At 41.5% G+C, this 23,695-nt stretch overlaps 1 protein-coding gene across 1 annotated transcript in view; it reads right to left on the bottom strand.

Annotated features, from left to right (window-relative positions):
* myo3b (myosin IIIB) overlaps positions 1–23,695 on the bottom strand; it is a 72,369-nt gene that overhangs the window by 14,853 nt on the left and 33,821 nt on the right. Inside the window, 9 exon segments of the mRNA XM_033617997.2 lie at positions 883–937; positions 2,317–2,413; positions 4,834–4,914; positions 5,317–5,479; positions 5,601–5,712; positions 9,219–9,424; positions 11,603–11,680; positions 12,848–12,868; positions 14,388–14,467. Coding sequence (XP_033473888.2) covers positions 883–937; positions 2,317–2,413; positions 4,834–4,914; positions 5,317–5,479; positions 5,601–5,712; positions 9,219–9,424; positions 11,603–11,680; positions 12,848–12,868; positions 14,388–14,467 — 893 coding nt within the window.

Genomic DNA, 23,695 nt, shown 5'->3' with positions numbered 1-23,695 from the left:
ACACCCAGAAGAGCAATGTCAATGAAAGCAGCGGAAAAATAGACACAAGTTAAAGCAAGCTCTCTGTAATGTGTTTTTTTTCTCTTTTCAATTCACTCATGTAGACGCTGTATTCATTTATTTACAATTTACAATTTGGCACTCATATAACTCAAACCCATTAATGTGCTTTGCAATGTTAATCAAATGCTAATGCAATTGCATATCCCCCTTTACTAGCCCTACCTCCTAGCAAACAGCACCACACTGACTTAATTGTGAGGGTAAAAAACAGCTCATACAGACTTCCTCTCATATTTAATTTTATCTTTGAATAAAAGAGCTATAGGAAAGTATTAATCTGCTTAACATTTCTAAGTACATCCTCCAAAGGATTTTGCTTTTTTAATCTTACATATGCTCAGCAGAGTTACTGGCAAAAACTGTACATTTTCCTCATTTCATCCTTTCAACATCAAATGGTGAGCAGCAAAAATTGGATCAGACTTCAAAGACTGTGATGTGCTCCAAGTCACGGAGTGGCTCTTCTATTTCACATATTGAATCCGAGCAGGATATCAAAGTGCTACCAAAGAACCTCAGGTCTTTACTAAAAAAGGGGTCTAACATCTGTAGAAAGAGGAGCGCAAAGACAAATCACCTCAGGGAAGAGCGAGCATTTATTCTCAGCCGTGAATTTCCAGCCTTTTGATTCTCTCATTCCCGTACCACCCTGTCTTCTCCGCTGAGATGAAGGTTGGAGCAAGAGAACTCTTTTGTCTCAAGGACTCAAAAATTCCCAAAGAATAATCTGGGTTAAAGCTGCTTTGTAGAGGAGCAGCATTTTACATACACGGCTAAAGTCGGGCGGAAGAAAATGCTCATTGATATTCTGTTACTTACATTTCCTCTATGTATGTGATCCGTGTGTGCCTCTTTGCTCTTTGGGCCGTTAGACCTGTGAAAGTAAGACACATTCATAATTGAAATGAACACAGACTGTAACACATATTGTAAGCATCTGTTTATGACGCAGTAATGCAGAGCTGAATTGTTTTTGTCTCCCTGTTTAATGGCAAAAGCAGCTCTGCCTTATGATCATGCAATTTGCAGAGACAAAGACGTGTTTCTGTGTGTGATCACTCAGTGTTGCATTATTTAAAAAAACAAACACCGAATGAGACAACATTTGCAAACACAATGCCGCACACCAGTCGCAGTCATGCTTCCAGTCAAGAAAAACAAAATCTCATCCAGTTTGGACTTGGTGATGCAACTGGAGGCTCTGTTATTTGGATGCAAACACCGAATTTATGCGTGGCAGAGAGGAGGGATATCAAAAGGGAAAAGAACAGCATGTAGGTGAGAACATAGATCTTACAGGAGGAAAATGGGCCAGATCATGTCAAAATAAATCTATATGGAGAGATTCCAACACTGATTAAACAGAATTGTTAAGTGGAGGTTTGAAGTTTTTCTCACCAAGGAATATGATTGTAAACACGGAGAGAAAAATCCCAGATGAGGCTCTGCTCGGTTCGAGTATACAACAAGCATAACATTTTCAGATGTGTAAATCTTGTATTTTGGAGTTTGAGTCTGGAGAGAGATGCACAGCGCTGACCAAAAGTCACCCAAGATTTGAACGAGATCCCTTCTTCGCATGACTTGGTTTAAGATCAGCGCTGATAGGCAATGCAACACAATATTTGTCCTTACCGTCATTTTCTTGCGTTCTTTTTTGGAGCTCCTATTTATTTTAGTATGTAACCTCAAAACTAACATTAGAGAATTTGTAACAACTGACGTGAGATGTGGTGCAGAGGAAAGCTAAACATGGAGCTAAAAGCCGCCATTGACACCACGTGTGCTGCTGTTCAGTCGGTGGCTGCTCTCCTGCTTAGCACATACTTTCTTAATGACTGGCCTGCCCATATGCTGAATAAACGCAAAGTCTTCAGCTCGTACATCTGGAGACCAGTGCAGCGCCCAACCCCATTTGTGGTCAGACAAGTGTGCTATCTTGGTGGAAAGATATTTATTACGTTTATAAAACTGAAAGAGGTGGTGCTCAGGGAGGAGCGTTCTCTCCTGCTTGAAACAACAGTACATTACAGTGTGAGAGGAGCCTGTCCATTGGGGCTAAATATGAGTGACAGGTATGAGACCTCTTGCTCAATGGACCGTCTCTAATGGTGGTCTCATTTGAGGTCATGTGTGGAGCCTATTCACTGCGCTGTATGGAGAAACAGTAAAGGCGTAACAAAAATCAAAACTGCAGGATAACACTCTTTCAGTGAGAACAAACCCTGAAGGACAAGAGATGTCAAGGCTCACCCCGTTTGCTCCTCCTTGGTGGTCTTTCCTCCAGCCTCAGGGTGACTTATGTGCCCCAGGGGTCCATGGTCCCGGCGCACCCGATGGCCCCTGTAAGCTGCACAGGATATGAATGTTAGACATGCTCTCACATGGTCAGAAAAACATATTCTTCCCTCTGCCATCCATCTAAACAACACACATAGAGTCCCAGGGTTCCTACAGCCTAAGGCAAGTTAGATTTAAGACCTTTTTTGACACCAAAAATAAAATATAACGACAGCAAACAAACCAACAAACCAACAAAAAAAATCATGAACTGACAGCAACAATTTGGGCAAATGTATAAATCATGATATTTTCATTCCAGTGAAAAAGTGAGATAATCTACTTCGAATTTAAAGGTCTAGTGTTTCGGATTTAGTGGCATCTAGTGGTGAGGTTGCAGAACTGAAACTGTGTAGGAGAACTACAGTGGCTGGTGTGAAAACACAAATGAGAGAGAGCCAGTAGAGCCGGTGTTAGATTTGTCCGTTCTGGGCTACTGTAAAAACAAGATGGCGGACTACACGAAAGAGGACCCACTCAGCATGCAGATATAACTGGCTCCTTCTAAGGTAACGTAAACAAAATGATTCTTGTTTTCAGGTGATTATACACTAATGAAACATAGTTATAAATATTATATACAGTTTCTGCCAATAGATGTCCCGAAATCTACACACTGCACCTTTAATATACAGATTTTTCTTAACACCTTCTATGCATGGCGGAGGTGAGGGTAGAGAAGACCTAGGGGAGCGTTGTGATTTTGTGCATGTGAGATTTCAAAAAAGGTATTACATTAACCAAACTAACCTTCGTACATTGCCTTGCACTGGTTCAAGCTATGCAGTGAAATCTTGGTTAAATAGCTTATTTTGGTTCAATCAGTGCTTCCCCATGTTGTCCAGGATACAGAGCAAGCTAGCTAGCCGTGTGTAGCGAGTGTTGTTGCTTCTGCTATCCTGATCTGTGTGAAATTGTGGCATTCAGTAAACTATTTTTAAAAAGTAGATGTTACCAACTACTTTATGATTTTATATCGCAACATCAGAAAAAAAAAAACAAATCACAAAATCCTACCTTCCACGTTTTGGCAAATCCTTTAAGAGATTTTAAGAGATTTTAATACCAATTAGGGCCTTTTTTAAGATAAAGGAATTCACTACATTTTTTAAGACTTTTCCACTGAGGCAGTTATCGGATGTAATTGTTGCAATTGACACAATCCACAACAACTTAACGAAGCACTAAAACAGCCTGTGAAATGTGTTTATCATCCATATGCAGAGTGCAGTGAAGCAGTGGGAAAACATTGTGTGATTATTGAGACACACTGGGCTCAGATGGATGGTAAACGGAGCCTGCTGACTTAGTCCATCAACGGGCTTTGTGTTTTTCTTGTAAAATTATATGCGCAGGAAAATAAAGCTCAAGTACATTGTTGAGCCATGGTTCTATTTTGCATGGTCTAATCTGATCGATGGTGAGCATGTCCCCCAGGCCCCGCTGAGATCTGAGAAGCCACCAGGCTCATACATTTGAAAGGCATCTGTTTATTTTCAGAATGCAAATGCAGCCCACCTCAAAGGCTATAAGCTGCAGAGAACACACAATGTGAATGTGCTGGAGTGCTCCGCCGGGGGGCTGAGGCCCCACTTATGTCAGGTTCAGGTTCTCCCCCCCTGAACCCCAGCGGCCACACACAAACACACTTCTCTAAAGAGAAAGACAGCAGCGACAGAGAGGCTTTTCTCACACCAAAACCATGTTTACCCATTCTGCAGCGTTATTTACAAGGGTTTTAATGGAGGACATTTACACAAGGTGTGCAGGCGACTGAGATGCTCCATGTGCCAGATGAGGGCAGCCCTTAGGAGAGCTGGGGAAACAATGCCAAATCTCCTCCCCCTGCCCTCCTCTCTCCTGCCCCTTTTGGCACCCTCCCTTGTCCTCCAGTGAGAGGCTCCAAGGAGGGGGGGTGGGACCCGGGAAGGTTAATGTGCCCACTTTGATCTTCGTCAAGGCACACTGAGTAAGAATTAATTTACATTTCAGATGAAAAGGTTGACAGTATAAAAAGGCATCTTGTTTCTGGTATGTGAGAGCTGTGTAATAGGCCAGGAATTTGAGAGAGGAAGTCGTGAGGAAACAGAAGGGATAAGCCCCTCTCTTGCCTTTACTGGGAAAGAGATGAAAGGAAAAAAAGGATCTCAGTATGCACTGTTCTTCTGAAACATGGGGACCAAATGCTGCCCAAACTTTCAAAAGCTTTTCTTTATGCATTATTAATTAATTATTACTGTTTCGTAGGCCACTCATTGAGATCAAAAAGGTGTTTCACAAAGACGTACGGTTTTCAGGCCTTTATCCCTTTTTCCTTTTGAAAATGTATGAAAAAGTGGCATTTATTTCCACCGAACACATGAGAAATTCCAGAGGTCCGCACTTGAATATATGAAGAACTTCAGAGGAAAAATGTAAACATTTCTTTACCTGACTGAATGCGGATAGCAGCCTCTTCCCGCTCCTTTTTTATTTGCTTGTGGTTCTGCCGAGCAACATAGCCCCTCCAGGCTAAGAGGAGAAAGAGACACTGTGTGTGTGTGTGTGTGTGTGCAGGAGATTGCTGACCTGCCTCTGTGAAACAAAATAGACTGCACATACTACACAAGATCCCACTTCAAAACACTGCTAAACCAGGTGGCAGAGGGATGGATCCCTTTGAACTCTCTGAGGTCTTATTGTCTGCTCTGAAGCATTGCTCTTAACCCTTGTAGGTCAAGCTGTGGTTATCAAACTCATCTCTTTTATGAAGACTTGCCGGCACATAATAGACTGGAGGTCACTGAGAAACCAGCGGTCAGATTCACATCAGATTTGCACCTGTTTCATCATTACGTGGTAGCAGAATACATTTTCACGTTCATTTGCAATGATTCTTTTCATCTGTTTACTGTTTAATTAATACTGGTGTACCTGACTGGATGATGATGGCGCCACGGTTTCTTTTTTGCCTCTCTTTTCGGTAACGTTGGGCGCCCAGCCAGCCTTTAGTGTAAGCTTGCATCACAACCACCCGTGCTATCACCTCCCTCAGCAGCAGGTTGAGCTGCTCCACATGGTAGTACCTCAGAAAAACCTGACAGGATGTTCAGCCCAGGTTAGAATATTCCACGTTGTATTGATTATAGCTAAAATGAATCACACAAACACAGATTTCTTACATTTCTTTTCTTTTTTTGGTGTATTTATCGCATTACCTTTGTCTTCCCCAGCACCCAGGCTTCCAGTTTGGCCCGCTCCAGTATGGCGACAACGTTCTCTTTGCTGGTCTCAGGCATCTGGTGAGCCCGAAACGCGAGGTAATAATATCTATGAGGGCAGGCACAGGGTAAAAGAAAGGAAACATTTGATCTTATGTGGTTACAGCAGTTCAAGAGCAGAGTCAACTTGTAGCTGATATGGTGTAATCAAGATTTTGTGATCAGATGATAAAATTAAAGCTTAAAATCATCGATCAAGATTATATCTGAAAAAAATGAATATAACAGTTATGTGATCACCACTTAAGGCACAGTGTGTGGGATTTATGGGGATATACTGGCAGAAATTAAGTATAATATTCATAACTATGTTTTCATTGGTGTATAATCACCTGAAAAAAAGAATTGTTGTGTTTTTGTTACATTAGAATGAGACATTTATATCTACATACAGCAGGTCCTCTTCCACGGAGTCCACCATGTTGTTTCTACAGTGGCCCAGAATAGACCAATCAAACACAGGCTCCATTTGCATTTTTCGTGATGGCCACCATATTTGTCCTACACACTTGATGCACGGGAGAAGTTACAGTTGGTTGTAATTTGTAGCATCACCAGTAGATGTCACTAAATCCTACACACCAGACCTTTAAGGATTACTTTTTAAGTGTTGATGTTGCTATCTTTATTTTGTCATCTTTATTTTTTTTTTTTTGGAGTTTTCAAGAGGGAATCCGTAAAACACAAAAGACACAGTGTCATGTTTTGGGAATTTTTTTTAGAAATTCTAGTATTTGACATTTTGGGTAACATGTGTATTCGCTTTCTTGCCTGGAGTTAGACGTAAAGATTGATACCACTCTCATGTCTGTCTAGCTTAGCTTAGCATAAAGACTGCAGGCAGGATAAGACAGCTAGCCTGGATCTGTCAAAAGCAGACACAATTCATCTGTATCACCTGCATAGACTGTATGTAAAGGCGGACGACATGAAAGCGCCCCAAAAGTGAAGCCAAAACATCTCAATCGCCCCCTGGTGGCTGGCTGCAGTATAGGTCATAAACCCAGGTCCCTACATGTTAGCAGACTGGACATGGGCCACACTTAAAATTTGATAAACACCTCAAATAAATTTTTCCTAAACATGGTTTTTGTCATTTTAGGTCATTCTTACCACACTGATGTATGGTCAAGTGTTAATTTTTCTAACAGGTTTGTTTTTAATTAACTATATGATGCAATAAAAAGGGGGTTGACGTCATGATTGGCAGCTATGTGCCTCAATCAGTGCGCTCAAGATCAATGGCGCTGCTTGCAGTTGGTCGGACGGGTGTATGGATGGGAGCTTGATACCATGGAGATCGCTACTGCACAGATTCTTGCTCCAAATGACATCACAAGCGCTAGATGGCAGCGTTTTATTTATTTTTGTATAGTGGGATAAAGTGACATGCTGTCCATCTATGGTTCTGACCCACTGGGAATACTCTTGCTTAGATGAGTGGCAAAGGAGGCAGGACATGAAGCCAAAAGTATGCTGTGGTTCTGGTTTTTACCAGGAATAAAACAGCTTTTATTTTATGAGGAATCACACTGTCCTCTCTCTCATTAGTGGTGGCTTCACAGGAAAACATTCAGACCTAGTCAGAACAGTGCAACTTAGCTTGCTTATCCAGCACTAGTCACATGTGTAAAATATAGCGGCTGTGGATGAGAAGCCAGTTGACTACAAGTTAAAGACATAGGTCATGTTCTGCTTGTTCAGCAGTTGTTTGATAAATTGCAGTTTAAGACATGCAGGGAGGATTTGAATATCTATTTTTAAATTTCCATTCTTATCATTTTGGTGATGGTGATTTTTCTTTGGCACTTCCTAAGACCTTTGGGGGACACCAAAAATTCCTCTGTGCAGGACAAACCCATGACTGATTACAAACACGGAGCTCTTCTTCAGTAACTGACAAGACTTTAAAGTAATTTAACCCAACACTGGTCAAAAGAAGAGACTAGATATCTTCGCATCTTTTTCCACACTAGATGCATCATCATAGCTGGAAAATCGCCTGCTCAGTCACAGCAGAAAAATGAGCCTGACTGAGACATGAGTCTTCCACAGAGGCTCTTTGTTGGAGCTCTTTTGAATGGATCATCGTCTCTTATTTCAGTGGCCACAGAAGATGTCCATCAGCCGGGGCCTATCAGTGTTCATCAGCTCCACTCCATGTTTATCACTCACATTGTCTGGATCCGTCCACTGATCCTCTTGTTGTAGTTTACAAAATACCAGCATAGGACAATGTGGCTCTAACTGTTTGCTCAGGGACATCAAGGCTCCAAAACGACTGGTTCATCTCTTGTGTTCTGGCGTTGGTCAAAAAGAAGAACAACAAGAAGAAAAACTTCTTTGAACTCCCCTCCCCGCCTCGGTCTACAGCCTTTCATTCTAATTCCTGTTGATACCTGTTATTTCTTTGATGGTAAATACAAAGCACTGCTTGGCAACATCAGACGAGCCTTTGATATGAGAGCACAAATTTAAATCAGTTTTCACTAAAGGTGCAGTTTAGCCGTTCGGTTCTGCCTGTATGACTTCTGCCTGGCTCAGGTAGGATCATATGGATTCAATAGCGAGGTTAAAATGTAGTCTGAAGTGGTAATCCTACCTCTCATTCACACACACTTCATGCACAGGTGTTGTTGGGAAAACAGTAACATCATCCGTTCGTTTTTTTTTTAAGGTTTTCCAATAATCAAACACTTTTTAATATTGGGACCAAAATGCGAACATGCAGGAAAAAAACATGGTCATTCAAAGTTTTAGGTCACCAAAATTAAGCACAGTTTTTAAAGCTTCCCTAAAGCAGTGAGACTAACCAGCCATCTCAAAGTTTTTTCCCTACAGGCCACAAGCCCGAGTTAATTAAATTTTATATCAACTTAAAGTCTCCACATTAGAGGTGGCTAGAATATTTTTCAAAGGAAAACTGATCAAACAGTTTCCTTGCATTTTCCCACAGACTCGTATTAAGTATGTGTATTTCTTCCTTAACGGGGCTCGGAGGTGTACACTTTATAAATTTGGGGTTGGACATTTGAACAGGAGTGTGTATCACTTATTAACAGTTATCGTATCCTGTCCCACATTTTTAAAAACAAAAACAACACCCTTACGTAAAGCCCACCCTAATGATGGAATCTTGTTTTAATTGTGTTCTAATGTAATACCAATGGGACACGGAGACTACATTTGAGCTTTTCCAGGTCAGCGAGCTAAAGAACAAACTCTTTATGAATAGTAAAAGGAAATCCATTAAAATGCATCACCCCTTATAATCACAGTTCCTCCCTGTTTGAATTTTATCCATATTTTCCAGACTGGTGTATCCACCCAGTTAAAAGAGCTGTTGGATTTTGTCTTGCACTATCACTAATGACTGCCAATTAGTCAGCCTCTTGCTCTGCTCAACTTGTACCCCCATCTAATTAAAGAACCCGTGTTTTTGTGTGATGCAGAGCACGGCTCGCTTGTTCTGCACTATCTCTGGGGTTGTGTCGGCGCTTCACATGTGTGCGTGCAGCAGAGTGGAGGTGTTGCCTGTCTTTAAATCGCTGTTACCTGTTGACAAACTCTTCAAACAGGATGCGGTGGGAGTAGCCTTGCCGACGGATGTTCACTGTCTCCAGGATCCCGGTGTAGCGCAGCTGCACCATCACCCTCTCCTTGCAGAAGCACAGCGCCTGCCTGTCGTCATTGGGTTTGATGCAGCGCACAAAGTGTGGCTGACCCACCACCATCTTAGACAGCAGGTCCATCAGGGAGTACTGCAGACATACAATGAGCCAACAATAAACAACAGGCAGAAACAAGGCAAGGAATGAGGAGCTATTATATAAACAGTCTGGTGGTGCAAGGACAGTTATAAAGATCTGCACTTAATTTCAAGAATCCGACTTTTTCCAGCCATAGATGTGTTTAATAACAGAATACAAGCTATTAACTGCATTAATCAGCCCCAACTGTATCTTGCAGATGTCTTTCATTTTCATATAACAAACAAATAACTGAATTAGCTGAAGATTAAAAAAATACAATTGTTATTTACAGTAGCTTTACCGATTGTGGTTGTGTTTAAAAAATGTTAGGCAAGTGAAACAATATGATTGTTGAAGCTGCATAAGCTTTGTTTTTTGCCCTGGGGGCAGCGAAGCATAATATCATATCTACATGTCATGGCTATATAGAGCTCCAACACATTCTCACTCCCACCTCGTCACATGTTGACGTTTGGTCATGGGTCTTCCACATCTACATACGACGTGAAAGGTACACTGGGTATGTTGGTTGTTGATGTTCTGGGACACCATTTCAAGGTCTGCCTGTTACATGCATTGTCTTCTTTCAAAATACACTTCTGTTTTCACAGGAAATTTAACATGAACGTACAGTCTCTTTCAAAATAAACGCACTACGTCAGTACAACACTGCGAATTGAGTTTTTGTCCTTCAACAACAAACACACATTGTTGGGTTTAGGCAACAAAAGTACGTGGTTCGGTTTAGGAAAAAAAGAACAGGGTTTGGCTTTAGAATCTTACGGGATGCAAACGCCACTCTCTCTGGTGAAAGTTGATGTTTGTTGGATACATCTACCACCCCTCCCGCCAGCCCCAGTTGGACTTTCAGCGCCTTAACTGTCATCCTTGTCCCACCACGTTTCCCCTGGCACTGCCAGGTGCCATTAAACTATAATGGCAACCGGCCGCGTATCATGCCGATGTTAAAGGACGCCTTTTTTGTTGGTTTCTGACGTCGCAAGTCAATGCCCAGTCCCCGGATTTTGACAACTTCTTCTGATGAATGTGTAAATAATTGCTTATTTACAGATCCAGCAGACACAGATCAACATTATCAGTCATTTGGAGAAGAGTTACTGGCCACCTGACAAATGTAAGCCCAATATTCACTCTCCTTTTAGCTCTGGTTTGGTCTTTACCGACTCTTAAGGGAATTATCTGTCTTTTTAGCTGCTAAAAGCTCCACTGCTTTATTTCTACCAAACCTACACTCGCCACAACTGTGTCATATGGAAGTGCGCATCTACTCACAAACGAGACATTTGTGATCTTGAAAGCACGAGATGTACAACTCTTCATCTTAATCTAACGCAAACAGTTCAGGTTTTGTATTTTGGTGCATTCTTAAAAAAGTGCACGCATGGTATTATAAAATATGAACTCTGGGTCATGAAGCTTCCTGAAGTGTGCACTGCTATGTCCTGCAAATCCACACCCCCCCCAAAAATCTGTCTTTTTAACCGCTAAATTCTCCACTATTTTTTTCTACCAAACTACACTTGCGAACTGTATCACCGCGCAGATAAAATGTTAGCTGTAATGTTAGCTAGCTCAGTGGTGCTAGATGAGCTAGCAGCAGATGCATGCTTCCTTCTGTGCGGTGATACGGTTGTCATGTGTAGTTCTGATATCAATAGATGCTCAGCACAAACAGGCTTACAAGGCAGACTATCAGTTCCCATGTATACAGGTGTGACACCAAATATACAAATTATAGAAAAACATGAATAATACATTCTGTATGCATTTGTACGTGACATGCATCAAATAAACATGATTGCATGCATTACTATTTAGCGTAGTTTGCCTAATTTTCCAAATTTAAGAAATAAAATAGTCCAACTTCTTATTTTCATCTCATGAAATAATTCAGGGTGTTTACTGTGCATTCTTACAAAGGTGCACACATTTTAAAATAAAGTATGAACGTGCACTCAGAGTACTGACTGAGAGGTCATGGAGCTTGCTGAACCCTGCGTTGCTTTGTCCTGAAAAACCACGCCCATCTGGGTGAAACGCAACATTTTTAGGGAGTCCCATCATTTTGTTGAAATTGGCAGAGTTAAACTGTTATTTCTAAAAAAAATTGTGGAACATCCTGTACGTGTCAACAAAGTTAAACAGCATAAAAGAGAAAACACATACACGGAAATAGGAGGCCACAGTCTGCCTCCTCATGTTGGTGGTTTCCTCTGGGTGACGCATCATCTCCATGGTGTCCACCTGAACACAAACATTCACAGTGAATACCCCCACATTGATAAACAGGCCAGACTCAGGCCAAGAGCATCACTGCAAAAGCAGCAGATTCAAATGAGATTCAGTTTGTTTGCAACCTGGCGTCCTCGGTGGGCTCAGTAGAGATAAAGGTATTATTACAGCAGGTCTCCTTCCTCTAAATGGGCCAGTTGGGAATACACAGCTGTACTAACTGTGCCGTCTGTATAACATAGCCCCATAAACACTTAAAGCTAACAATCTAGAGAATAATTCTGCACTGCTGTGGGGCATGGGAAAATTGCAGAGCATTCTGAGTAATGAGACCAGCCGTCACCAAGCAGACAGTCATCCCGACGACGACGGATTAACGAGGACACAATATAAGCTTTCTAATGGCCTTTGCAGTTCATGGCTTCATCAAAATTAATGATGCAATTGATGTCTACGTAGCAAAGTGCATATCTTAATTCTTTATTCCATCCCAGTACAGAGAAAGAAAGGTATGTCAAACGTTCTCTGAGTTACATGAAGAGAGGAATCGGATGCTTTGACACTTTGCTATTTTGAAAGCAGATCACACAGAAGTAGGAAGGGTTATCTAGGACTCACTTCCACTATTCTAACAACCGTCACTTTAATCTGGTCCTACTGGTAACTTTTTGTACGTGTCAGTTTCTGTCAACTTTTCCCCGACTCTGATTGAGAACATGACGGCATACATATTACATCAATCACACTGAGTTGTTACTAAGAAGCCCTTTCTTGTTCAGGAATAACTGAGTAGGTGCTTAGGGGAAGTTCAACAAAGTTCCTCTACAGTTATTTTGGCCTGTGTTTGTGTCCCACATTAAGTATTTCTATAATCTGAAAGGATACATCACAGACCATTTGTTTACATTAATGATGCAGAATTGTGGCGGCGTGACAAAAAAATGTACTTCAAAAGAAATGATTTACATTTTCCAAAGCCAAAGACTGTGATTGATGTTAGGAAAGTGAAACTGAACACAATTTAAAGTTAGTGAAACAAAGTTAAAGTTTCAATTTGGATTACAATGATGATCAGTTCATTTTTGGGAACTATGTATTTTCAAAGACTGTTTGGATTTGGAACTGGGCTACAATTTAGAAACGATTTAGACCTATTTACTATTTCAACAGAAGCCTTACCTTCAATAGGTATTTGGGAGACTTGTCGGCGAATAACATGGAGATAAAGGAAGAGAGAATTGGAAAGACAAACAGCTGAAATTTAAGGGGCTTTCCACTGTAAATCATAATGTGAATTCTTCTTCTTTTTTCTTTCTAAACAAAGACCAACTTTAAATAATTCCACAATGGACAGAGATCATTTCAGTTTCTAATCTTTCAGACATTATGATTTGACCAAATGTTTCCCCTTAAATAAAGTCAAAGAGACACATTGAAATGAAACTGTTAGAGGGTGAGTTCAAGAGTGGGAAAGTTTGAAGTCCCTGCTATCAAGAAACTTTCTGTCTAACTGTTTTGTGCTATAACAAGACGTGTGTGATACTATAACACCATAAAAAGGTGCTCTGCAGGAAGAACCTCAGTATGAACATGATAAATAAACAGCGCTGAATGCAAACATTTCCAGTCCACTTCTCAGACCCTGTGTATACATGTACAGATATTTCAGAAAACTGATATTTTCCACTACGCTTTGGGCTCTCATCAACATGCAATTGAAGTTTAGGTCACTAACGCAGTTTGGAAAACAATGATGTCGTCTCCTCAATTTGTGCATGCCCATTGTGTAATGAGCAAAAGCCAGGAACAACAACAATGGCGACTACCTGTTTGCTAAAGTTTTGTTTGCACTGTTTAGTCTAATAACAACTATATACTAAAACTTAGTATTGCTGCACCACTTCACTGAAGAATGGAGCCGTCTGCTGCACCCAGTATTACTTGCTCCACCTCACCGTCCGTGCCAGAAATGACACTTTTGGGTCAGACCTGGTTGAACCAGCAGATGGTGGGAAACTTTCCAGAGTGGGATTGTTGTCAGTCAGGAATGGAAGGAAAACTTAAGCATGTCCAGAACATCACTTGTATGTTTGAGTGAACTCATTCATCCTTAAATTTAACGGGTGACGAGATCTCCAGTAGGTGTTTAAGAAAAGGTAATGTCAGCAGTTAACCGACAGTTAACACTAGCATTTGTTTGGGTTTGTTTTTGCGTCCTAGTGTGGACAGAGATATTTTGTGAATTAAAGGTCATGTGGACAGAATTATTTTTAAAATGGAGGGGAAAAATGTCTGTTTTAAAAATATCTGTATACATGACAGGGCCGTGGTATGTCCTCTGAGTGTCGCTACATTAAGAAATACAGTGGAATATTAGACTTATGAACTTATCCTAGCCTCTTATTGAAGTATGTTGATGCAGTTATCTGAGCTGATTTTAGAAGACCTACACTTCTCCCCCAAATACTTTAGTGCCCATTAACAACAAAACAACAGTTAGTAAGTCTGAAAACTACTTTTATGCCGTAGACACCAAATGCCAGATGGCGATGCTGCATCACCACAAGCAAGACAGCAAACATAACAGGGTAGTCAATTAATGTGGCTACGCCTCGCAGCACAAGTTTTTACTGGGATTCTTATGGTGCTATGCCTGTGAGCAACAAATAAAAAAACATTATGTTCTCAGATGTGATGATTTGTGCTACAGGAGCCTCACCTTGGTGCGTCCTGATCCAAGCTGCGGTGGCAGAGATCTGGAGGCAGCAGTGACCCGGGCTCTGGACGTTGCCAGATTTCCTGTTTAAAACCAGACCACGAAAACAGTCATGAGTAGTCGCATCAGGTCTTATGTAGAGAGGTATTTAACTGCTGGAAAGATGGCCCATTCATAAAACTGGGCTGTCTGTATAGTAGAAAGATGCAAATAACTGGTCAGACCAGAGGACAGAGAAAAAGAGCTGTGGCATTCATTTATGCTGAAATGTGGGGATGTCGGTTTCAATTAATTTTGCTTTTGATATCCTGACACCCATTTACTGGTAACCTTCCTGTTTTCACTGGTTATCTAAGTTGGTTTTTTGGCTTTATGTGTCAGTTAAAGTGTGTAATGGGGAGAGAAAGAGGGGAGATAACATGTAGCAAAGAGCCATGGGCTGGAATCGAGCTCGAAGCTGCTGTGGCAATGACATGGCCTTTGTACAAGGGCTGCCCACTGTACCTGCTGACCTACTGGGCACGCTGATAGTTAGCTAAGTTAAAGTTAGCCTTGTCTAATGTTAGCTTGCACTGCTTTATGCATCAGCAGGGTCAGGTGGGAGCTAGCTAGCAGTGCTGCTCATTCAGTGATTACTGCTGTTTACGCCATCCACGTCGTGGGATGACGTTGCTGCAGAAACATCATAGCCACCCTTGGTCTCCCCCAGGAAGCCCTTCTGAGCAAGCAGTTACATTTTGAGCTGAAGTAGCCCTTGGTAACCTGGAGGGAGACCGAATGTGGGCACAATGTGTCCACAGCAATGCTGTTGGGTTGGGGCAGCATTTCTAGCGATAATCTTATAATGAGCAGCTAGCCAGTCTATGGCTTCCACCCACTGTCTGGTGCATGGTGCAAAAAATATTCTCAGCAGTTAATCAATTAACGGTAAACTGTTGACATCACTATTTCAAAGGTATAAAACCTACAACAACCAGAGTGGACTGCCCCGCACAGAACCAATGAACACTCCACTGGTGGGTGACGTGATGCAAGCTTGTCAGTTTTGACACAGAAAACAATTTGGCGGCTGGCTGGTCACAAAATCACAGTTACACAATGCACTAAAATATGTTTCTGAAAACATTTTAAGTCCAGTTCAGACTCTAGATTGACGACGAGACCAGAACCTGCAATGCGCCGTTCTGCAACGCTCTAAAAACCTTCCGGTTCCCACCAATGCAACTCGATGAGACGATGTATCATCTCCATGCAACAACTCTCTGTACTTCTGTTCTGATTTTCAGCTTTTCAGGCTTATTTTGTGGCTGAATGAATAATTTGTAGCTTCTTGAAATAGTAGATAGTGATAGATAGTGATAGTGAGATACTGGCTACAGAAGATTTGAATACATAATAAATACGCCACAATAATAACAACCAGCGGTGGTTAATCAGTCATTGAGAATATGTGTGTGTGGGGGGGGGGCATAAGCACATAGGCTACAGCAAACAGCAGCAGCGACCCACCGTCTGACACCGGCACATTGTGAGGACAGAAACACAGGGATCGGCAGGGACAGATCACCTACTACAACGGGCAAACACACAGTCATTTGACTTGGCCGGTGGACTTCACCACAGGCCAATTGGCTGTAGAAACATGTGACCAGCCTTAAGTTCTAAAACCAGCTGCCGGCAATTCAACCAGCTGAGTCGCAGGTAACACCATTAGCCGGCTTGAGTCGACTTCAGACGGCCAGTTCACTCACTGCAACTTTTTTTTGCGACGTTCTAAAATGGTTTCATCTCTTCGCAAATCTTTGATCTGAACTGGGCTTTAGATGAGACATAGGCAACACGGTAGTAGAATCTTAGTTTATATTTGATCAGCACTGCGTAATTTTACAGTTTGATCTGAGTTTGAGAGAAAGAGTGGAAGCTGTCTCTCTCTCTATCCACTTTTTGACTTTGTGTCCATGGTGGCAGGCATATGAAATTGCAGAGGTACAAACTGTAGTTTGAGGAACAACCTTAGAGCCAGCAAAAATCCACTGGATGACATGAAACGTGTCACCCAACTGATTTAAGCTGAGATATGAGCAGAGAGATCTGGACGGTGGTAAAATGGAGGGAAGTCTACCACAGTTCATTTATACAGACTACCCACACTGTTACAAAGCTGATTCAAAATCTGCAAAGTATCCCTTTAGAGCTTAAAATAGTTTGAACAGCTGTTTCAAATAAAGGGAGGAAATGATTATTGAAAGTACACTATTAAACATGGAGACTCAGTAAACACTTTGGGGAGATATTACAACATATAAGGAACACCAATTGGTGTTCCTTATATGTTGTATATGTTGTATGCTGAAGAATAATGTGAACGGCTTCACTGCTATGTTACCAGTAGTGTTCATACTGCAGCACAGTATAAGAGACAGTTCAGAGGGAGCCTAAATCTGAGCTGAATCCCATGGACTCAGGAGTGCAGCTGCGTGCACAGCAGTCCAACAGCCCCACACACAGCGGAAAGGATATGAACATAGCATATGCAAGACAGTCTGAACATTTCAAAGTTTCTGCACAAGATGTCCAAATGTTTTCTCTGGCTATATCTTCAGAGGCTAAACTGTGATTAATAGCAGTGAAAGAAGCCTTTGAAGCAGGATTGGTGACATCAAAGTCCTAATCCATGGGTGGCAGGATTTTTATAATGAGTGGGAAGTATCTTAACACATTTCAAAGGGTTTACTCCATGAATAAACAATAGCTGCACAGATGTGCCACACACACCTTTAGAAAAATACGTCTGCAGACACAGGAGGCAGCATTACCCAAGCAGCCGTGTATGGCAAGGAGGAAAACCTTTGTACGTTTTTTAAGATAAAGCCGAAGTGACAGGCCAACAATTGTTCTAGATTTTCTACCGCACACAGACGAACTTTGAAAATGCAAATATGTAGTCAGCTTCTGCTATATAATTTCGAGACTCACGTCAGTTGTTGAGGACGTGGTCTGACACCAAGCCAAAAACTTAAACGCTGGATCAGTGCCTGCGTTTCTCAGAGGACTCTGCGCTATCAAGTGTGTATTAGAAGCATCAATCAAACACTAGAGAGATCAAATCAATTTATGATGGATTAATTAACAGCCAGACCACTTCTAACTTTAGACAAAGAACGTCCTACTTGTGCCAAAGGTTTTAAAGTGAGCCAAAGCAATGTGGCGTCTCATGGGGCAAAAACACACACACACACACACACACACACACACACACTGCTGTAGTCAAAACAAGCCAAAACATATGATGTGAGGGAACTTCAAAAGGACTCAAACAGTCTTTTAAGCTAGTGATGATATTGCTTTTTGCATTTGACAGTTATCTGTTAATTTTTATTTATTTATCTACTTATTTATTCTTCCATTAATACATTTTGCATTTTGGTAAACAAGCTAAATTTGAGATATTCTGTCAAACTAAAATATGCACTTCTATATTTGTTAATAATGTGCTTGAGAGAATATCCACAGGTTTTGGATCTCCACCTAAAAATAGAAGAAAGGAAAGTGTAAAATATGATAACATGGAAATATGAGCAGTTAATTGCTCATTATGAACACATGTTTGTGAGAGGGCCTTGTGTTTAGGATCACAGGGACAGATTTTACATCCTCAAACGCCCCTTCGGCACAATCAACACAAAAAAAAACATACACACACGCACAAAAAAAGTATGATCTTTGAGAACAGGAGCCGTTAAACTGTGTCGGGTATATTACCAGCACACAGGCAGGGAGGGCCCCGCTCCAATTAGCCCAGAGTAAAGCTGGATGGATTAATTGGAGTGGGTCTTGTGCAAATGAAGTGCGCTCTCTCCTCTCCCCATTAGTGCTGCTGGGCCAGATCATCTGAGCACATTTGTCATGATGAATTAGCGGCTGCGAGTGGAACGGGCTCATGGAGTGTCACTGTGCTTTCACGCCTCTCACTTCCATGACACCATCAAGAGGAGATGAAGGGGCTGCGCCGCGATGAGAGAAACTATGACAGTTGTACCTAAGCCTCGCAAATGGACACTCGCTGCTTTCTTCGTGTATTCCTTGGCGGCGGGTCGTATTAATTCATTCTTCTGGCGGGTTTCATACCCCCTCCTGACTAGATGATTAGAGCACGGGTTAATAGTCAGTATCCTCAAAGATTTCCGTCTCCTGAGACATGAAACCAGGGGAACACCTGTGATGTCCAGCCTGAAAGAAGGCCTTCCAATTTAGATACAGTGAGGAACTTGTCTAATGATGTAGATAATAATTATTCAAATACTCAGACGAGCAAGAAAAATGTGTTCTTTGACAGTGGATTCAGTTACAGAAGAAGGCCACATATGTTTTTGGTTACAGCTTGAGGCAGTTTTTTACTTTTGTCAGTGCTTTTAAATATAATAAAATAAAATAATAAAAGCTTAACAATTAAAAGAGGAGCAGGTGAGAGGAATATTTCCCATCAGGTCACTCAGTCTTGAGAAACAGGCGGCGGAGGAGCGTCCCACTGATTGTTTCTGCTTCACGCATGTTGCTCTTGGCATGGACTTCCAGGACAAACAGAGTGAGGCAGAGCAGTGTGTGGGGAGGGGGGGTAGAAAGAGAAAAAGCCTTCCTTGGCATCTGTGCGTTCACTTTGAAAATTAAGCCCAGCAAGAATCCTGTAGGAAAAAAAAAAGCTCAAGCTGGCAGTTGTATTGGGGTTCTATTGACAAGAATAGTCAATGTGCTTGGGATTAAAAAGCAATCCCGCATTCAATATGACACCTCCCTACATGCTTTTATGAGTGCCAGTGTGTGCCTTGTACTTCAGAAGCTGTGGATCGAGCTGTCGACACGGGGGACAATCAAAGTTGTAAGAGAGAGCAGCCTTCCTGAGCTGAGTGAGCAGAGGCTTGCTGGATATCTCCGCCGCTCTCCCGCTCTCTTTTTGAAAACATGTGATCTAGAAACTCAACTCAGCAACCAAGCAAATGAGATTAAAGCACCCATAACCCCCCGCCACCCTCCCCACCCTCCATAACCACCACCGTTTACGCCTAGAGATGGCTCCGGGGGCTGTTGATTTAAATGCCATCCACTACTGTCAGAGCAGATCAATCATAAAAAGCATGGTGTAATTGGCTTTTAGTGACACAACACAGTGTTGCATTTATCAAAGGATGTTGTACCATGTGACTTAGGAGAGCTGGCTCCTCGCTATTGATGTGCGGGGCCGTCAAAAATCCCACTGCTGACTCAAAACATTCTCCAATACCACGATTAGGGGAGAAATTGAACAAAAGTATTACTTGGTGAGTGTCTCTTTTGGTAGCGAGAGTGTGTGGAAGTCTAGTGAAAGACTGTGGCGTCTGCCCACTGGGATGAAAAAGGCTTCTACTGGGAGAGAACAAAGAGCCAAATGTGTCATATCGCTGGGAGAAGCCTGTCATTTCTACACAGGAGAATCTCCTAACATGAAGGGAGACGGCGGGAGCTGCAGAGGACGGCAGAACTGCTGCTGTGGCTTCATGTGAAGATGTAAAAGCAATGTAAATTGTTCAATATGCACGATGGACTTGAACTTATAACCCCTGATATCTCACAGGAGAATATTGTGGCGTGAGCCTGTTCTGTTAACTCAACATTGTCTTACAATTGTAAAATATGAACAAGAAATCTTGTCACTCACAAAAATGTGACACCTGAGGTTGTGGACACTTTACAGGTCAGTATTAGAAGTCAAGACAGTTTAATTTTATTAATAAAGTGCCTAATCATAACAATGAACAATATCTAAATTCACTTTTTATATAGAGCATGTCCAGACCATGCTCTGTAATTTACAGAGACTCAACAATTCCCCCATTAGCAAGCACTTTTATAAGCCTTACAGTAAAATCAAAACCTGCTTTGTATAAAAAAAGTAAACGCAGATTCTTTCTTTTTACTTGGCAGAGGTAAAAGTAGCAATACCACCATATAAAAACATGCTGTTACAAGTAAAAGTCTTGCATCTAAAATCTTAAGTATTAGCAGCCAGATGTTAGTGTTATATCATTATGTCGATTAATTCTTATAATGTAAATTACTAGTGTAGCAGATTAGTTAATTACTTTATACACTGTTGGGTGGTGCATCATATCTTAAACTACTCACGTTTTGAATGCAAAATCTTAAAGATATAATATGAAGGACTTTCCTAAAAAACTATACATAGACTCATACACTAGTAGTCCCTCTAAATCATCAATTACGACTCCAATATATGTGTGTGTTGTTGTATTTATCTGCAGAGACTCTGCCTTCTGTCTGTATTTTCGTATTTTCTTTTTAGCTGCCGTGTTCGGGATGTTTTTTGGCACAGCATGAAGGTAAGACCGGGACTTTATAAAAAGGTAGCAACCAGGTAGTAATAGCGTGCATCCCAGAAAAAGCTGTAAAAATTGCGCCCAAAAAAAAATGCAAAAACTTGTTCCAAAATGAGGGTTAACCCATGGGTTGGGTTTCACATTCACTGGCGAGTGTTTTTACAAACCCACAATTCCTTTAATCTGCAGAGTAACACTAGTAAAAAAAACAAGCACCTCACAAAAGTGCAGGACGTGAGTAAATGTACCACTGCAACCAAATATACAGTGAATCCATCCACCAATATACAACATCCAGTTTTCCGACTTAATGAGACAGATTATGTCATGTTAGTCTTATTTTTGTTGCTTTCTGAGGTTTCCCTAAAACACTGATTAACTATCACAAGAACAGCACAAATACATAAAATCATAAAAGTCTTTTTTAAGACCGATAACATTTTTTTTCTCAGCAGATGGAAAGTCACCACAGAAAGTCATCTTCTTTCTCAAATTATAACACATACTATGTTCTAGGAGCATGCATACATGCAACAGTAAATCAGATTTGTAATCAAAATATATCTGCCACTACAGCCCTTGTACATTTTGCTAGTGCTCAAGTATAATCACACACTTGTTTCAAATGCTCAGCTAGCCTGCAAACAATTCAAAATGACAACAAACTGAGCTAGTGCCCTGCAGGTCTTGCTCACACCAGTGACTTACTACATACAGCACACATTATAAAGTGTTAAAACCCTGACAAAGATAAAATATGTCTTTATGCTCTGCTGTCTGTGAACTCTAACTCCTCACAGGTCACACATCACTCTGCACAGCCTCCATTTTCATTGTGCTCTGACAAAGGACTGGCAGTCTCGAGGTGCTGTGTGCAGTGTGTGTGCACATGTGCTGTGCTACAAGCAGCGAGGCCAGGCAGCCCTGAGGCTACACACATACACACACACACACACACACGCACACACACACGCACACACACCAACCCACCCACTCACCCACAGAGACCCACACTGTGACCGCAGGCTGCCCAGGCCCTGGTAGGCCCTACTGAGCCCAGCCAATTCAAACACTGTGATCCCCCTGATCTGGGAAAGGCCCTGGCTCTGATGAATTTGTCCATGCAAATACATCCCATTTCCTCTGACAAAACACCACCACATGTCCAAGCCTCAAGGACCCACATTCTGCAGGGCTCAAGTGGCCTCGCTATTCACCGCCTGGGAGCTTTTTACTTTCTGGGGCCCTCCTAGTTTCCTACTGTTCTCAAAACATGAACTGCATCAATACTCAGACTGTCACATTCTCAATCTGCTGTGTGAAATGAATGGGCAGTCTGCTACATTCACGTGGACTGTGTGTGTGTGTGTGTGTGTGTGTGTTTGAAACAAAATATAAAAACGCAGAGGAACATTATCTGCTTTAGAGAATTGCTCCTGTATCACTGCACTGTTTGATGTGTATAGAAACATTACAAATTCACTGCATGTAAGTGTGTAGTTTGACATCCCAGATCCATTATTTTACTTCCATCCCAGTGTCAGGCTGCAGGTCTACAAGGGTGTCCCCTAGTGGTGACACTGTGAGGAGGAGACCCAGAGTGTGTGAAACCACCCTGGTGTAAAACAGATTTCCATCAGATCCCCACAGATAATGGTAATTTCACAGATAACAGTGAATCTATAATGTGAAGTAAAATGCAAATTAAATCCCCCTACAAATTTTACCCCGAAGAATAGATTTATAATTTTCTTATGCTATACTGTATCTCACTTTAAACGGCGCTCCATCTTTTCCAGAACGATAAGCCGGGGCAGAGCGTTTCATAGCTTTTATCTAACGAGATGATCTGCAGTTTCACAAACTGCAATGAGAAAATTGGACCTCCAACTCCAAAGAAATAACAGAGAGTTGACTGCAAGCATATTGCAGTCATACTGCTTTTACTTTACAAGAACGTGCAACAGAATCTATAAAATTTCTGTGAGCTTTGGTGGAGCTTTTCAGGATAAAAAAGCTCAAGCTGCACAGCACAGTAAGTTTATTTTAGCAGCAAATCATCATTGTTGCAGGAATAACATTAAAAAAATCTGCCCTGTCTCTGGCAGGTAATATTACGTCTGATCCCTTCTCACATTTTATTTGACGAATATAAGCTTTTGCAATCAAACAAAAGATTCAGAGTCCCACAGGCTCAAGAGGACCTCTTTTGTTCCTCAGCCTGTCAACATATTAAATCAGGTTTCTAAGTAGCCTCAGTGTACCAGGGTCGAACACTGAATGTGATAGAATGATTAATTTGTTGCACTACTTTTACTTCCTGTAAGGTCTGATGTGATTTGTAGCGTCTGGTTTTTGTATTCATGTGTATTTATGTGAAACAGCTGACAACCTGGAGCGCAAAACAAATTTCAATTTTTTCTGATAATAAAGTGAAACCACATCAAATCAATTGACATTAACTTGATCCACTGGTCTGAACAAAAGGGAAGTGGAACAAAAAGGAAATAAAGAAGCTCTTAGATCTCTCTGACACTGTGTCAGCAGCAGTAAACATTACAGCACATCTCAGTATCTATTCAGTGCCTTTGTGCACTGAAATGAAGTGTTCGCTGAATTTGTTTTTATAGAGTGTACTCCTCTGAAGCCGTTAATTGCTGAAAGGAAGTGGCTGAAGGCTCCCTTGTGCACAACCTGCAATTGAAGTTTACAGACACATCACACAGATTTCTACTGGAGTCTCAGCTAAGGTGCCTTTTGTGAATTGAAGCTCCCTTTAATGCCACTGGGACTGAAAGCAGGCATTTACAGGCCCCTAAAAAGGAAGTGAATCACATAATGTGGCTTAGCTGAAATAAAGGAGGAAGTGGGAATCTGATAATTTAACACATCTATTAGCATTTCAGCTAAGTCAAGTGACCAGGAGGCCTCAGCCGCGGC

Source organism: Epinephelus lanceolatus, chromosome 14 (genome assembly GCF_041903045.1).
Source record: "Epinephelus lanceolatus isolate andai-2023 chromosome 14, ASM4190304v1, whole genome shotgun sequence".
In the NCBI taxonomy this organism is placed as follows: Eukaryota; Metazoa; Chordata; class Actinopteri; order Perciformes; family Serranidae; genus Epinephelus; species Epinephelus lanceolatus.
This window is presented reverse-complemented; position numbering and strand designations above follow the sequence as displayed.